This window comes from Rhinopithecus roxellana, chromosome 8 (genome assembly GCF_007565055.1).
Source record: "Rhinopithecus roxellana isolate Shanxi Qingling chromosome 8, ASM756505v1, whole genome shotgun sequence".
NCBI lineage: Eukaryota > Metazoa > Chordata > Mammalia > Primates > Cercopithecidae > Rhinopithecus > Rhinopithecus roxellana.
The window spans coordinates 88,627,799-88,645,715 of record NC_044556.1 but is presented as its reverse complement, the minus strand read 5'-3'; the positions used below and the strand labels follow the sequence as shown (position 1 = coordinate 88,645,715).

The following is a 17,917-nucleotide window of genomic DNA, read 5'->3' as shown; positions in this document are numbered from 1 at the left end:
ACTTCCATTCCTGGGTGTTTATTACCAGGGAGGCTTTATTGATCTTTACATCTTTACATTTTTATCCAGTTACTTTACGAAATTCTCTAATTATTAGATTTTGTTTTACTAGTATCTTAGGTTTTCTAGATGTACAATTATATAATCAATAAAAAGATAGTTTTTTCTCTTTTTACAATGTTAATATGAATTATTATAATTTTCTTATCTCATTGCATTTACTAGAAATTCTAAGACACTGTTGAATGACAGTGGTGATAATGGGCATCCTTATCTAATTCTTGATTTTATTTGAAACAATTTCAGTGTTTGACTATGTGGCATACTATTCATTGTTGTTTTTAGATAGTCTTTTTCATATTTAAATGGTTCCTTTTAATCCTATTACTTTAGGTTTTTACTAGAAATGGCTCCAAAATTCATAACAAATGCCTCTTCTACATCTATTGAGATGATCATATAAATTAGGATTATAAATTTCCAGTTACTGGGTCATTCTTGCATTAGTGGAATAAAACCAACTTGGTTACAGTGTATTACTCTTTTGTTTCATTGCTGAAATCAACTTATATTTTATGTAGAATCTTTACATCTCAAGTCCTGAGTGAAATTAATCTACAGTTCTTATGTATATTATTAATATCTTTATCAGGTATTCATATTAACATTATGTTGTTTCATAAACTGGGGAGATTGTGATCTTTTACTAAGGTCTAGAATATATAATATTAATACTATCTGTTTCTTAATGTTCAGAGTGAATTAAGCTGTAAAAACATCTCATTCTGGTGTCAGTTACAATGTCTTTTGTGGCAATTGGCCTAACCAAAATTTCAGTTTCTCTTTGAGTCAATTTTGATAATTCGTATTTTCTAGGAAATCATTGGCTTCATCTAGATTTTCAAATTTTATGTCTTATCAAAATTCAATTTTTTATAGCTATAAGCTTGAAAAAATATATGAAAAGAATTTTAAAAATCCAATTTTAAAATGTATAAAGAATTTCTTTATTAGCTTTTATTTTCTTTTGTTTTCTAATTTCTTAAGATGGATATTTATTTCCCGTATGTTTTCTTTAATAGTGGAGACATTTAAGGCCAAACATTTTTTTTTTCCTAACTATAGCTTTTGCTCTGTCATGTAATTTTTGGTCTGAAGTAGTCTCATTTCCATTGTGTTTGAGATATTTGTAATTTTATTTATTTTTATTTTTTGAGGCAGGGTGTCGCTCTGTCACCCAGGCTGGAGTGCAGTGGTCCAAACACGGCTTACTGCAGCCTCAACCTCCTGGGCTCAAGTGGTCCTCCTGCCTCAGCCTCCCAAGTGGCTGGGAGTACAGGCGTGCCACCTGGCTTTTTTTTTTTTTTTTTTTTTTTTTTTTTTTTTTTTCCCAGACGGGGCTTTCTATGTTGCACAGCCTGTGATTTCCCCTGTTTTTGTTTGTTTGTTTGTTTTTTGTTTTTGAGACGGAGTTTCATTCTGTCGTCCAGGCTGGAGTGCAGTGCTGCGATCTCAGCTCACCGCAACCTCCACCTCCTGGGTTCAAGCGATTCTCCTGCCTCTTGAGTAGCTGGGATTACAGGCATGTGCCACCATGCCCGGCTAATTTTTATTTTTAGTAGAGATGGGGTTACTCCATGTTGGTCAGGCTGGTTTCGAACTCCCGACCTTAGGTGATCCAACCGCCTAGGCTTCCCAAAGCTCTGGGATTACAGGCGTGAGCCACCGCGCGGGTTTCATCATGTTGACCAGGCTGGTCTTGAACTCCTGACCTCAGGTGATCCACCCACCTTACCCTCCCAAAGTGCTGAGATTACAGCTGTGAGCCACCGAGCCTGGCCGATTTCTCTTTTAATATCCTATTTGATAAAAGGTTATCTAGAGTTACGTTCCTCTTTTTTTTTTTTTTTGAGACGGAGTCTGGCTCTGTCGCCCAGGTTGGAGTGCAGTGGCCGGATCTCAGCTCACTGCAAGCTCCGCCTCCCGGGCTTACGCCATTCTCCTGCCTCAGCCTCCCGAGTAGCTGGGACTACAGGCGCCCGCCACGTCGCCTGGCTAGTTTTTTGTATTTTTTTTAGTAGAGACGAGGTTTCAACGTGTTAGCCAGGATGGTCTCCATCTCCTGACCTCGTGATCCGCCCATCTCGGCCTCCCAAAGTGCTGGGATTACAGGCTTCAGCCACCGCACCTGGCCTGAGTTATGTTTCTTAATATCCAAGTTGTTAAGATTTTTAGGGGTCGAATTTTTATTATATTAAATTGTGTTCAGATAATATGGCCCATAAAATCATTAAAGGTTTTTCTTCGTGGCCATGCTCGTGATTGAGTTGTGTAACAGTTCCTTGGATACCTGAAAAAATTATTATATACTCTTTATTAGAGGGATGGTAGTCTCTTGATCCATCTGTTAATCAAATTTGTTGACTATATTATTCTATTCTTCTTTGTCTTATTTTTGTTTATTAGAGCTGTACAATCCTGATGGTGTTTTTTTGAAATTTCCCACAAGAATTGCATATACATATATATGTACATGTATACCTGTGTATATATATGTATGTGTATATATATATGCTACAATATGCTGTTGTCTGAAGAATATAGCACTCTCAGTCATTACATTCTGACTGATATTAATATTGCCATTTCTGCTTTCTTCTGTTATTTTCTTGATAGTTTCAAAATTTCTTCATTAATTTCACTTTTTCTTATAAATTGCATATTCCTGGGTTTTGTTTTGTAACCCAATTTAATAGTCTTGCCTTTTATTGAGAGAATGCAGTCCATTTACATTCAATAGAATGACTGATAACATTCCTTCCATATTGCTTTATGTTATTATTTATTTTGCTTTGTTTTTTCTCTCCCTTTTATTTTGATATCTTGGTCAAATTGTTATTTATTTTCTGTTTTTTCTTTGTTAATTTAGACATTATACTGTCTCTATTAAAGGTGACTTTTTCTTTGAATTCATTTTCTTATTTAAATAAAAATATCAATTATTTACAGTAGACACCAACATGTCTAATATATGGTTCAAACATTTCCCCCTAATATATTATTTGCCTTTGGACTGAGCTTTGAATAAGGCCTTGACAGAAGGGTGCTTGAGCTTACACTTTTAAATAAATATCCCAAATGCAGTGTTTTATGTTGTGTTCCTGGTTAGGTAGAGAAGTATTATGTCTGACAGGCAGCTGAACTTGCAGTAAGTATGAAAGCCTCTTTTCAAAACTGAAAAGCCTAATAGAAACATATAGAAGACAAAGAAGGCTGCCTATCTAGAGTGGGTTTAGGTTATAAATATCCAGAGGCAGAATCAAGATTTTCCTCAGAAATTTTTTTAATTGCTGTAATATATAAATGAATGGGTAATCAAGGGTGTAATGTTGTATGCTGGAAGCACAATTGCAAGAAAGTTAACCTGGGAAAAATTTAAGCAGATGCTACCACGTGTTTATTTTAGCAATAAAGAAAACACCCTGCAATAAAGAACAAACAGAAGGTTCTATATAGAGAATAGTAAAGAAAGACGATTGAGCTAAATTTTTCCCCAAACAATGGGTCAATGGAATCTCTCTTGCTTTAAACGAGTAAATCATACTAACAAACAAACATTTTTATAGTAAATTATGTCTGTCAGGCACTCTTCGATGTGCCTGACATGTCTAATATATGGTTCAAATATTTCCCCCAATATATTATTTGCCTTTTGATTGAGCTTTGTACTTACATTAACAAGTTTGCCTATAATTATATAATGATCCTCTGGAGTCAGTACTGACATTTGGTCTCCCCCAGTTTGTTTTCTTTGGCCAAGGAAACTAAGACTCTGAGAGGTTAGTTTGCCCAATAGATTACATACTTGTACAGCTGTAAGTGGTGGAGCTGCAATTTGATTCAGAAAAACTGGCATCAAAGACCGTGTTTCTTTTTTTTTTTTTTTTTTTTGTTTTTGAGGTGGAGTCTCGCTCTGTTGCCCAGGCTGGAGTGCAGTGGCGCAATCTCGGCTCACTGCAAGCTCCGCCTCCCGGGTTCCCACCATTCTCCTGCCTCAGCCTCCCAGGTAGCTGGGACTACAGGTGCCCACCACCACACCCGGCTAATTTTTTGTATTTTTAGTAAAGATGGGGTTTCACCATGTTAGCCAGGATGGTCTCGATCTCCTGACCTCGTGATCCGCCCGCCTCGGCCTCTCAAAGTGCTGGGATTACAGGCATGAGCCACTGTGCCCGGCCCAAAGACCATGTTTCTAAACGTTAGCCCTTATTCTCTAGTTATAGAGTTCATTTTCTTACCACCATGTAAAACACTTAGTATTTGTGTAGGCACATAGTAGGCTCTCAATTTGTATCTTATTGTTATTTATTTGTTGTTTGTTTTGAAGAGACTACACTTACCCCCAAGTCTGAAGAATTAAATTTATAAGCAATATTCCAGCCCAATATTCCATAACTTTTTCTTTCATTGATCACAGCATTGAAAAAACATAGGCTAAATAAAAGTTTTTTCCACCATTGTCCACAGTCAGGATTTTCAAATATCTCTTCTGTTACCTCTCCACTCCCAGTACATCCAAATGTCTGAAGTAAATTACTTTTCAATCCCTGGGGAGATTCCACGGCAATCTTGAAAACAGATGTGAATAAAATGGCATGTGAGGACAGATGCAGGCACTGGTCTATAGGGCACTTGTCTTTCTACAACACTGGTAAAAGAACTGGGCAAGAATGTAACTATTTTCAAGACTCACTGGCAAATCCAAAATCTCGTGTTATTCTTTTGCCATGTAAAAACGTCTCTAAAAGGATTGTCCCAGATTTTCTATTGCTCCAATTCGTATTTTGAAATGGGAAGTATAATGTTGTGATTAAAAGCACTCTTATTTGTTCAGAGCATAGGGCTTAGGATTTTAGGAACTTGGACAATGAAGAGTTATGGGAGCCTAAACTTATGTGTCAATGGCAGTTATGAGGCTGTAACAGGACACAGGCTGCATGGCCTCTGCAAGGCAGCAGATACAGGGGGTCCCAAATCATGGGAAACAACACGAATTGAATCAACAGCAGCATCAGCACTAACTGAACCATCAGGAGAACAATTAACTGGGTATGTTACTAAATTTCTTTGGTTGCATTGAAAGTCCATTTGGTTGACTTCTTAACTAGAATAATGGAAATGATGAGAGACTGAGGGTGAGGTGGGGAGGGAATCAATTGGAGGGCTTTTTTGAGAGTGTGGCTGTTAAGTCTGAAATTGTGAAGGGTCTGAAATGTTACCCTCCTTGCACAGTTTATATATAAACACACACACACATAAGTTGTATGGATATCTATATATGACATATAAATGTATGCATATATGTATATATGGCATAGAGCTGGTGTGTGTGCATGTGTGTGTGTGTGAACATGAGATTTCTGGATCAGGGATCAGATTCCCATGTCCTGTGTGTGCATAGTGGGATTTGTACCATAAGAGGGGGACTCAAATTATGAGACTTGGAGCTTACAGAATGACTGGCAAAGCAGCTTTTCTTCTTCTCAGAGATAGAGAAAGAGAGACAGACTTTTGCTTTGGAATGTAAACAAATCTTCTCCGGGAAAGAGGAGGTCTCTAGGTTTTTATAACCCCTGGAGTGTAAGCAAATGGCTCTGTTTTATCACCCTGAGAAGGTAAGTGGCTCCAGGAGGCAGAAGACAAGCTTCTCTGACTCTGTCACCCTTAGAATGAGAGCAAATGGCTCTGTGCACAGTAGAGGAGATATTCTCTATTTTCCAAGGCATGTCTGCCTTTCAAACATCCTTTAATTCAGGTTGCCAGCAATTGTTGCTTAGAAAGCCCTAATTGTGCAGAAATGAGAAAATATTTATAGAGCACTGTTTCCCGACTGCTATGATTGATTCTTTAAAGAACTCATTCTCATATATCTAAAAGTAGGTGTCTGTCCACTCCCTTAAGGAACTGTATCTGAAGGGGAAAGTGAGTGGAAGGAGGGCAGAGAGAGAGAGAGAGAGAGAGCAGAGAGAGAAAGAGAGAGAGAGAACGAGAGTTGGTTTTGATTTTTAGTGACAGCATACTGTTTTATCACACAAATCCATCATAATTTATTTGGCCTTTTCCTAGAAGTGGGCCATGATCAAATTGTATGAAATTTATAAGCACTATCTATATACTGTGAAATTACCTTCCTTTCTGGATTAATATCTCCCTGATATTACCTTGTCAGCATTATGTGAGAGTAGTTATTTCATCATATCCTTAATAACACTAACTATATCATAGTTATAATCTTAGCCAATTTAATGCCATTTTTGATTTGTATTTTTCTGATAGCTAGAGGTTGAATGTTTATTTTTAAAATACGTTTATTGACCTTTTGTGTCCTTTGCCCATTTTGTATGGAATGTTAATGTTTTTCTGACTTATTTGTAGGTGCTCTTTTAATATATCAAGAAAATTATCATCTCTGTCTGTATAAATAATGGCATATGAAAAACTCCCATAAAGTTTTATGTATGCACTAATTATAGCCACATTTGAAATGCTGATGGAGACTTAAAGTGGAGGTGGAGCGATGGACTACTTAGGATGAAATATTCCCTGAAGCGCTATCTTTGTTCCTCTCTGACACCCTTCATTCCCCTACCTCCACCCCCCAAGCCCCCTCTCCTGACCAAAGATACCAGGCTGTCTGAGAGCATGGTCTGCTGGTCTCTGGGAGATAAGTGGAATCTTTCGAGTCTCAGACTAAGAGCTGTGGGTTTCTCTAGTCCCTGTTCTGTCTGCCCCAGGAGCTGGGTTGTTGGGAAGTGGTTCAGTACTGTCAGTTTGGGTAGGTACATACAGGAGATGGGCAGAGCTGCGAAGCAGTGTGGCAGGAAGTTTCTTAGGCTGGATTGGGGCTCTATCTAGAAAGTGCCTCATCCACCGGACTTTCTCCATGCCCACCCACTTCTGTGAAAGCTGGTAGTGTGCACGTGCTCGGGAGTCTGGGTATCCCCTTCTGCCTATGCCATCGGTCAGTTTTCTCTGCTATTAGGACTCCGCCTGTTGGTCAACTGGACCCTGGTCTAACAGAATGGACTTTCTTACTATTTATTCAACCTCAATAGTGGATATGAGAAGTCCCAGATAACCTTTAATAAGGACTTTCTAGTAAACAGTTTTAGCCTGCTTTCTGTCAGACCCTTTCTAGAGAATTAATGATAAAATGGTTAAGGACGGCAGAAATAAGAAATGCTAGAGAAGTGAAGGGCAGGAAGGCAACACAAATTGTAAATTTTGCTTTATAGTAATTGGAGGTCTAACATCCTTGTTTGAGAAAATAACATATAAATTGTGAATTCCTTGCAAGTAGGAATCTACTTTAGTGTTCTTCCTGATCCCCAGTATGGGGCTGAGCATAAAGCAGAAATTTAGCATTTCAGAATTTATCATAATTAGCTCTCTCTTTTAAACTCAGAGTTCTGAATGTAAGATAACTTACATTCAAACAGGGCTCCTCAGTCAATATTAAATCTGTTATACTTTGTTCTTACCTTTAAACCCTTTTTAAGAATAGGAATTGGAAAAGAACTGTATGATTTTGAGCTTAACCATAGCCGAAACTCAGGGTCTATTGTCATGTCTGGACTATTAAAGCTGCAAAATAAAAAATTTATAAATATTTTAATGTGAAAACTGTAAACCAACATGTTTTTAGAATCATAGCATTTCATTGTTTGAAGTGGCCTTACGAATCATTTTAATACCGAAGCTCTTACTGTATTACCAAAAGAGCTTCCATGTTGCGCAAGAATTTGCACATGACTCATCAGTTAACATTTTAAAAGAGTAGCTTTCTTTCCCCTTAAGTACAAAAAGTGATCATATACTCATTGCCAAAAATCTGGAAACAATTACAAATTAAGAACACAATGAAGAGTTCCACTGATCTAATTTGGGACAACTGAATGTCAAAATAAATGATGATGGTAACCAATTATAATCCTTGAATAAAATAGAAATCCATGAGGCCATACTGATATAAATAAACAAACAAAGGGAAGAGAAAGAAAAGCTCTTCCTGTATAGGATAACATCATTAAATAAATTTAGAAGAAGTTGTGGAGTTAGTAAGCTACCTTTTGGTAAACAATGTAGTAATTCAGTCAAAAATTATCAATGAACTTTAGAAACCAGTAGGTGAAAGTTTAATGTACGTACATGGTCTGAAAGTTCCCACAAGTGGCAGAAACCACTTTAATCAAGTGACCAAAGTTAATATCACCAGTAATGAGACAGATTGATATAACAGGCCTCTTGATATGATGTACCAAGAATGGTGTAACATTACTTCTGTGATACTACTACAATACTGCATAGCCTTAATCTAACCATAAGAAAATATCAGCTAAATCCCAACTGAGGGACACTTTACAAAATACAGTCAGCTCTCTATATCCATGGGTTCCACATCCATGGATTCAACCAGACTCACACTGAAAATATTCAGGAAAAAAAATTTCAGAAAATGTTAAGGTATTGCTGACCTGTACCATGTAGTTAGGCCTACAATGTCTGCATCTGTACTGAACCTATACAGACTTTTTTTCCTTGTCATTATTTCCTAAACAATACAGATTAATAATTATTTACACAGCATTTACTATGTATTAGGTATAAGTAATCTAGACATGATTTAAATTATACAGCAGGATGTATGTAGATTATAGGCAAATACTACATCATTTGATATAAGGGACTTGAATATCCAAGAATTCAAGTATCCACAGGGGGTCCTGAAACCAATTCCCTGTGGATAGTCAGAGAGCACTGTAACTAGCTTGTACTTGTACTTTTCAAAAACATCAGTTATGGAAGACAAAGGCAGACTGAGGAACTATTATAGATTAAAGGGGATTTAGGGTATGGTGGCACGCATCCATAGTTCCAGCTACCTGGATGGTTAGGGCAAAGGGATCACTTGAGCCCAGGAATTCAAGTTCAGCTAGGGCAGCATAGCGAGACCTCACCTCTAAATAAAAAGACAAACAAACAAATAAAATACTTACTAGGAGACTTAAGAGACATGAAAACTTAATACAATGAGAAATCATGAATTGAAATTTTGACCAAAACTTATATTCTATTTTGCAATAAAAGATAGTATTGGGACAATAAACTAAACATGAGTATATAATGAACAATGCACACTGAACTATTTAGGGGTCAAGTGGCAACATGTCTGCAATTTACTTCCAAATGATTCAGAAAAACATTACATATATATATGACAGAAATGATAGGGTAAATTTTAAGAATTTGGAAATAGAGATGAAGGGTATAAGGGAGTTTTTGTATTGTTCTTGCAACTTCCCTGCTAGTGTGAAATTATTTTTAAAAAATTTGCAAAGCAAACCAAATCATTACAAGGAAAAAAAAAAAACACACACACACACAACACAAAATGAAACAGAAAACAAACATGGCCTGTAATCTCACTAAATGAGTTTAGGTACACTTTTCTCTTTGTTTTTCCTCCTCCTGCCTCTCTCTGTCTCTCATTTAAAAAATAGTAATAGTGCATATTTTGTTTGTAGCTTTTTATTTTTTTTCCTAGCAATATGTTGTCAACATATTTCTCTAACTCTGAAATTTAAGAAATATTTTTTTCTTCACATTTTTCCTCTCCTACTGTGGGCTGGTAGAGTGATCATCTTAAATATCTAAAGGCTTGATTTAATAAAGAAGTATGAATTTCTTTTTCTTTTTTTTTTTTTTTTTGAGATGGAGTCTCACTCTGTGGCCCAGGCTGGAGTGCAGTGGTGTGATCTTAGCTCACTGCAACCTCCGCCGCCTGGACTCAAGCGATTCTCCTGCCTCAGCCTCCCGAGTAGCTGGGACTACAGGCTTGTGCCACTACAGCCGGCCAATTTTTGTATTTTTAGTAGAGATGGGGTTTCACCATGTTGGCCAGGCTGGTTTCAGACTCTTGACTTCAGGTAATCTGCCTACCTCGGCCTCCCAAAGTGCTGGGATTACAGGCATGAGCCATCTCGCCTGGCCCAGAAGTGTGAATTTCTTTTAATAATACTCTGATTATGTTGAATATGTTTAACATATCATTAATTATTCTTATTAAGACGGAAATTCTGTTCTGAGGAACGTTTCTCTAATTTCTTTTCTTTTTTTTTTTTTTTTTCGCACAGTGCTACCTGCCATACTATTGTACTATTGTCTCTTTGCACCTTAGTATCCTCTGGAAAGCTGCTGCAGTGTTTGCCTGGTCCATGCTGTGTCCCTGTGCCTAGCACAATACTTGACAAATAGCAGATGCCCTATAAATCGTTTTTGGATGAATAATGAATGAAAGACATGGTAGAAAGTAATTTCAAAGTTTATATCTATTAAAGTCATGTAACTAAGCAATCTTTGCCTTCTGATTCTCTTAAGTCATGAAATAAATGTGAAAAAGAGAAATTGTGTAATAGTATTTATTTATTTATCCATCTATTTATTGTTGTAGAGATGGAGTTCGCTATGTTGCCCAGGCTGGTCTTGAACTCCTGGCCCCAAACAATGATCTTGCCTCGGCTTCCCAAAGCATTGGAACTATAGGCATGAGCCACCGCGCCCTACTGATACAGTTTTGAAACTGCTAAAAGAATAACAATCTGGGAACTCATGAATGATATTAGGAAAGTTTTTAGAAATTTAAGTCATGCAGTTGCATGTTGGTTTTATAGTTTCCTTGTGCATACTCAAAGCATAAAAATAAAAATAACAATAGGATATTGGCCATGCAAAAAAAGGGGAAAGAAAACCAAGGCTGGAGAAAAACTATAGAATGTAATTGGTTGAAACATTATTGATTCAAAACATTGCTAATTCTTCACTCAAAGTTATAGCAATTAACTTTCAAATACTTCCACTGCAAACAAGAAGGCTGAACGTATAAAAATTTCTGTATGAGTGGCTAAGTGCTATGGGAGGTACAGCCTAGAAAAGTATTTTGAGCTACAGAAAGTCAGAATAGATACTAAGTAAAGGCCATAAAAATGAATCGTCACCGAAAGGATAGATATGAGGTATTATGCTCTGCTATTTGGAACATCACATAGAATATTAAAAACTATGTGTCCATCAGTACATATAATGTGTGTGTATGCTTGTATATCTATTGAGAGTAAGAATTTGAGGAAAGAAACTGATATACAAGACCGAGAACAAAAACTAAAGAGGCCTTAAAAAAATACAAAAACTGATGTATTCTTAGTGTAGTTTTCAAGTTCCTGGAGAAAAGAAAACCAATAGCTTAAGTTTCATCTGAGTGGCTCAACACATTTTGTTATTGTTTACACACAGTATACATTGCCATTTCCAGTTTTACTTTATAGTTTTGGTAACCAATCTGATCCCTTACAAATAAATGTAAAACTCTTACGATTCTACAATTGTGCAAAGCCTTGGCATAAATGAGGCTGCAAGATGGCAGTTCTGGAGGAAGACCCATTGTTGTGTTTTCGTTAGTGCCTTTAAAATGAGGTCTTCAGCTTTCGCTGCCTGGTCACGGCCCAGAGAAATTATGGTCACATGATGTGTTGTTCCTTTTAACTCTTGTGCAAATCTCAGGAGGATGTTGGTAAGGTCGATCCCTGTATAATGACCTGGAGAGGTATATACAACTGTAAGTTCATTTAATTCCCTCTTAAAAATCACAATCCAGCATTTATTGAGTAGTGATGGGAAAAGGTATAGCCATAGCGGAAAGACTACAGGTTTTGAAATTAGAGCCCAGAGTTTAAATTTTGGCCCTGCCACTTACTAGCCTAACACACGAGGATGATAATAATATCTAACGACAGCAGCACCTGCTGGTTGTCTTCTCTGGCATTTACCTGTCCTTTCCTCCTCGGTAGCTGTACCCCAGTGTTGTTCGAGATGGCCGTGTGCCCAGCTAAAATACTACATTTTTAACTTCTGTGGGCATCTAGCTTTTGTGATAAATTTTGGCAGGAAATTTTGTTAGCAAAAGTGTTGTGTAATACTCAGTAGCAAAGACATGGAATCAACCCAAATGCCCATCAATGATAGACTGGATAAAGAAAATATGGTGCATATATACCATTGAACACTATGCGGTCATAGAAAGGAACAAGATAATTTCCTTTGCAGAGACATGGATGGAAATGGAAGCCATTATCTCAGCAAACTAACACAGGAACAGAAAACAAAACACTACGTGTTCTCACCCATAAGTGGGAACTGAGCAATGAGAACACATGGACAAATGTGGGGGAAACAACACATACTGGGGCCTGTTGGAGGTTGTAGGGAGGGAGAGCATCAGGATAAATGCTAAGGTATGTGGGGCTTAATACCTAGGTGATGGGTTGATAGGTGCAGTGAATCACCATGACACACGTTTACCTACGTAACAAACCTGCACGTCCTGCACATGTATCCTGGAACTTAAAATGAAACAAAACTAAATTAAAATAAAAGTGTTGTGTAATACTTTGGATATCTCCTTAAAGGGAGGATATGTGCCTTTCTTCCTTGCTTCCATTCTGTTGTTTGGAACATGAATATCAGGTGTCTAGAGCCCTAGCCACCATCATGGGCTAAGTCTTCAAGAAACGGATAGTACCTACTATGAGTGTGTCAGGCATCTAGCCAAGTGCTTTACATGGAAACGTTCCAGGTGAGAACCTGGAATGGTGGAGGCACTCCAGACAAGGTTTTATGTAATAAAATCAAAGTTTGAAATGATGAATTCTAAAGACACATTTGATATTTAGAACAGAAGATAAATGAAGAAAATATTTTGCTAGTTTATTTCTCATAGTTTATTTTGTAACATATATTTTTGCACATGTCAATATTTATTAAACACATGCATAGACATAAGGGCGATTCCAACCTCCAGAGCAACAGTATGTGTTTGCAAGGTATTTTCTTTTTCTTTTTTTGCAATATATCATTTAAATGTTTCATTAGATTTATATATAAGCAGGTAATTAAATGTAATATTTGAGATGCTGATCAATAGTTGCTTCTTTTTTCAATTTGTAATGTTTTATTTATTTCTTTTCTTTTTTTTTTATTATACTTTATGTTCTAGGGTACATGTGAACAATATGCAGGTTTGTTACATATGTATACATGTGCCATGTTGGTGTGCTGCACCCATCAACTCATCATTTACATTAGGTGTATCTCCTAATGCTTCCCTCCCCCCTCCCCCCACCCCACCCCAGTGTGTGATGTTCCCCTTCCCATGTCCAAGTGATCTCAATGTTCAATTCCCACCTATGAGTGAGAACATGTGGTGTTTGGTTTTCTGTTCTTGTGATAGTTTGCTGAGAATGATGGTTTCCAGCTGCATCCATGTCCCTACAAAGGACACAAACTCATCCTTTTTAATGGTTGCATAGTATTCCATGGTGTATATGTGCCACATTTTCTTAATCCAGTCTGTCACAGATGGATATTTGGATTGATTCCAAGACTTTGCTATTGTGAATAGTGCTGCAATAAACATATGTGTGCATGAGTCTTTATAGCAGCATGATTTATAATCCTTTGGGTATATCCCCAGTAATGGGATGGCTGGGTCATATGGTATTTCTAGTTCTAGATCCTTGAGGAATCGCCATACTGTTTTCCACATGGTTGAACTTATTTACAATCCCACCAACAGTGTAAAAGTGTTCCTATTTCTCCACATCCTCTCCAGCACCTGTTGTTTCCTGCTTTTTTAATGATTGCTATTCTAACTGGTGTGAGATGGTATCTCATTGTGGCTTTGATTTGCATTTCTCTGATGGCGAGTGATGATGAGCATTTTTTCATGTGTCTGTTGGCTGTATGAATGTCTTCTTTTGAGAAATATCTGTTCATATCCTTTGCCCATTTTTTTGATGGGGTTGTTTGTTTTTTTCTTGTATATTTGTTTGAGTTCTTTGTAGGTTCTGGATATTAGCCCTTTGTCAGATGAGTAGATTGTAAAAATTTTCTCCCATTCTGTAGGTTGCCTGTTCACTCTGATGGTAGTTTCTTTTGCTATGGAGAAGCTCTTTAGTTTAATTAGATCACATTTGTCAATTTTGGGTTTTGTTGCCATTGCGTTTGGTGTTTTAGACATGAAGTCCTTGCCCATGCCTATGTTCTGAATGGTATTACTTAGGTTTTCTTCTAGGGTTTTTATGGTATTAGGTCTAACATTTAAGTCTCTAATCCATCTTGAATTAATTTTCATATAAGGAGTAAGGAAGGGATCCAGTTTCAGCTTTCTACTTATGGGTAGCCAATTTTCCCAGCACCATTTATTAAATAGGGAATCCTTTCCCCATTTCTTGTTTCTCTCAGGTTTGTCAAAGATCAGATGGCTGTAGATGTGTGGTATTATTTCTGAGGGCTCTGTTCTGTTCCATTGGTCTAGATCTCTCTTTTGGTACCAGTACCATGCTGTTTTGGTTACTGTAGCCTTGTAGTATAGTTTGAAGTCAGGTAGCGTGATGCCTCCAGCTTTGTTCTTTTGACTTGGGATTGTCTTGGCAATGAGGGCTCTTTTTTGGTTCCATATGAACTTTAAAGTAGTTTTTTTCAATTCTGTGAAGAAAGTCATTGGTAGCTTAATGAGGATGGCATTGAATCTATAAATAACCTTGGGCAGTATGGCCATTTTCATGATATTGATTCTTCCTATCCATGAGCATGGAATGTTCTTCCATTTGTTTGTGTCCTCTTTTATTTCATTGAGCAGTGGTTTGTAGTTCTCCTTGAAGAGGTCCTTCACATCCCTTGTAAGTTGGATTCCTAGGTATTTGATTCTCTTTGAAGCTATTGTGAATGGGAGTTCATTCATGATTTGGCTCTCTGTTTGTCTGTTATTGCTGTATAAGAATGCTTGTGATTTTTGCACATGGATTTTTTATCCTGAGACTTTGCTGAGGTTGCTTATCAGCTTAAGGAGATTTTGGGCTGAGACGATGGGGTTTTCTAAATATACAATCATGTCATCTGCAAACAGGGACAATTTGACTTCTTCTTTTCCTAACTGAATACCCTTTATTTCTTTCTCTTGCCTGATTGCCCTGGCCAGAACTTCCAACACTGTGTTGAATAGGAATGGTGAGAGAGGGCATCCCTGTCTTGTGCCAGTTTTTAAGGGGAATGCTTCCAGTTTTTGCCCATTCAGTATGATATTGGCTGTGGGTTTGTCATAAATAGCTCTTATTATTTTGAGGTACGTTCCCTCAATACCGAATTTATTGAGAGTTTTTAGCATGAAGGGCTGTTGAATTTTGTTGAAGGCCTTTCCTGCATCTATTGAGATAGTCATGTGGTTCTTGTCTTTGGTTCTGTTTATATGCTGGATTACGTTTATTGATTTGCATATGTTGAACCAGTCTTGCATCCCAGGGATGAAGCCCACTTGATCATGGTGGATAAGCTTTTTGATGTGCTGCTGAATCCGGTTTGCCAATATTTTATTGAGGATTTTTGCATCGATGTTCATCAGGGATATTGGTCTAAAATTCTCTTTTTTTGTTGTGTCTCTGCCAGTCCTTAGTATCAGGATGATGTTGGCCTCATAAAATGAATTAGGGAGGATTCCCTCTTTTTCTATTGATTGGAATAGTTTCAGAAGGAATGGTACCAGCTCCTCCTTGTACCTCTGGTAGAATTCGGCTGTGAATCCATCTGGGCTTGGACTTTTTTTGCTTGGTAGGGTATTAATTATTGTCTCAATTTCAGAGCCTACTATTGGTCTATTCAGGGATTCAACTTCTTCCTGGTTTAGTTTTGGGAGAGTGTATGTGTCCAGGAATTTGTCCATTTCATCTAGGTTTTCTAGTTTATTTGCGTAGAGGAGTTTGTAGTATTCTCTGATGGTAGTGTGTATTTCTGTGGGGTAGGTGGTGATATCCCCTTTATCATTTTTTATTGCATCTATTTGATTCTTCTCTCTTTTCTTCTTTAGTAGTCTTGCTAGCAGTCTATCAATTTTGTTGATCTTTTCAAAAAACCAACTCCTGGATTCATTGATTTTTGGGAGGGTTTTTGTGTCTCTATCTCCTTCAGTTCTGCTCTGATCTTAGTTATTTCTTGCCTTCTGCTAGCTTTTGAATGTGTTTGCTCTTACTTCTCCAGTTCTTTTAATTGTGATGTTAGCAGGTCAATTTTAGATCTTTCCTGCTTTCTCTTGTGGGCATTTAGTGCCATAAATTTTCCTCTACACACTGCTTTAAATGTGTCCCAGAGATTCTGGTATGTTGTATCTTTGTTCTCACTGGTTTTCTAGAACATCTTTATTTCTGCCTTCATTTCGTTATGTACCCAGTAGTCATTCAGGAGCAGGTTGTTCAGTTTCCATGTAGTTGAGCGGTTTTGATTGAGTTTCTTAGTCCTGAGTTCTAGTTTGATTGCACTGTGGTCTGAGAGACAGTTTGTTATAATTTCTGTTCTTTTACATTTGCTGAAGAGTGCTTTACTTCCAACTGTGTGGTCAATTTTGGAATACGTGCGATGTGGTGCTGAGAAGAATGTATATGCTGTTGATTTGGGGTGGAGAGTTCTGTAGATGTCTATTAGGTTCGCTTGGCACAGAGTTGAGTTCAATTCCTGGATATCCTTGTTAACTTTCTGTCTTGTTGATCTGTCTAATGTTGACAGTGGGATGTTAAAGTCTCTCATTATTATTGTATGGGAGTCTAAGTCTCTTTGTAAGTCTCTAAGGACATGCTTTATGAATCTGGGTGCTCCTGTATTGGGTGCATATATATTTAGGATAGTTAGCTCTTCCTGTTGAATTGATCCCTTTACCATTATGTAGTGGCCTTGTCTCTTTTGATCTTTGTTGGTTTAAAGTCTGTTTTATCAGAGACTAGGATTGCAACCCCTGCCTTTTTTTTTTGTTTTCCATTTGCTTGGTAGATCTTCCTCCATCCCTTTATTTTGAGCCTATGTGTGTCTCTACACGTGAGATGGGTCTCCTGAATACAGCAAACTGATAGGTCTTGACTCTTTATCCAATTTCCCAGTCTATGTCTTTTAATTGGACCATTTGCCAATTTACATTTAAGATTAATATTGTTATGTGTGTGCTTGATCCTGTCATTATGATGTTAGCTGGTTTTTTTGCTCATTAGTTGATGCAGTTTCTTCCTAGCATCGATGGTCTTTATATTTTGGCATGTTTTTGCAATGGCTGGTACCGGTTGTTCCTTTCCATGTTAAGTGCTTCCTTCAGGAGCTCTTGTAGGGCAGGCCTGATGGTGACAAAATCTCTCAGCATTTGCTTGTCTGTAAAGGGTTTTATTTCTCCTTCACTTATGAAACTTAATTTGGCTGGATATGAAATTCTGGGTTGAAAATTCTTTTCTTAAAGAATGTTGAATATTGGCCCCCACTCTCTTCTGGCTTGTAGAGTTCCTGCCAGGAGATCTGCTGTTAGTCTGATGGGCTTCCCTTTGTGGGTAACCCGACCTTTCTCTCTGGCTGCCCTTAAGATTTTTTCCTTCATTTCAACTTTAGTGAATCTGACAATTATGTGTCTTGCAGTTGCTCTTCTCGAGGAGTATCTTTGTGGTGTTCTCTGTGTTTCCTGAATTTGAATGTTGGCCTGCCCCACTAGGTTGGGGAAGTTCTCCTGGATAATATCCTGCATAGTGTTTTCCAACTTGGTTCCATTCTCCCCGTCACCTTCAGGTACACCAATCAGATGTAGATTTGGTCTTTTCACATAATCCCATATTTCTTGGAGGCTTTGTTCATTTTTTTTTACTCTTTTTTCTCTAAACTTCTCTTCTCACTTCATTTCATTCATTTGATCTTCAGTCACTGATACTCTTTCTTCCAGTTGATCGAGTCAGTTACTGAAACTTGTGCATTTGTCACACAGTTCTTGTGTCATGGTTTTCATCTC

At 37.5% G+C, this 17,917-nt stretch overlaps 1 protein-coding gene across 2 annotated transcripts in view; it reads right to left on the bottom strand.

Moving 5' to 3' along the window:
* DNAH14 (dynein axonemal heavy chain 14) overlaps window positions 1-17,917 on the bottom strand; it is a 575,377-nt gene that overhangs the window by 33,394 nt on the left and 524,066 nt on the right. For both annotated transcript variants that reach the window (XM_030936505.1, XM_030936506.1), the window contains 3 exons: window positions 11,429-11,639; window positions 7,542-7,644; window positions 4,401-4,628 (listed from right to left, as the gene is read on the bottom strand). In XM_030936505.1, the coding sequence (XP_030792365.1) occupies window positions 4,401-4,628; window positions 7,542-7,644; window positions 11,429-11,639 (542 nt within the window). The remainder of the gene's footprint in view (window positions 1-4,400; window positions 4,629-7,541; window positions 7,645-11,428; window positions 11,640-17,917) is intronic.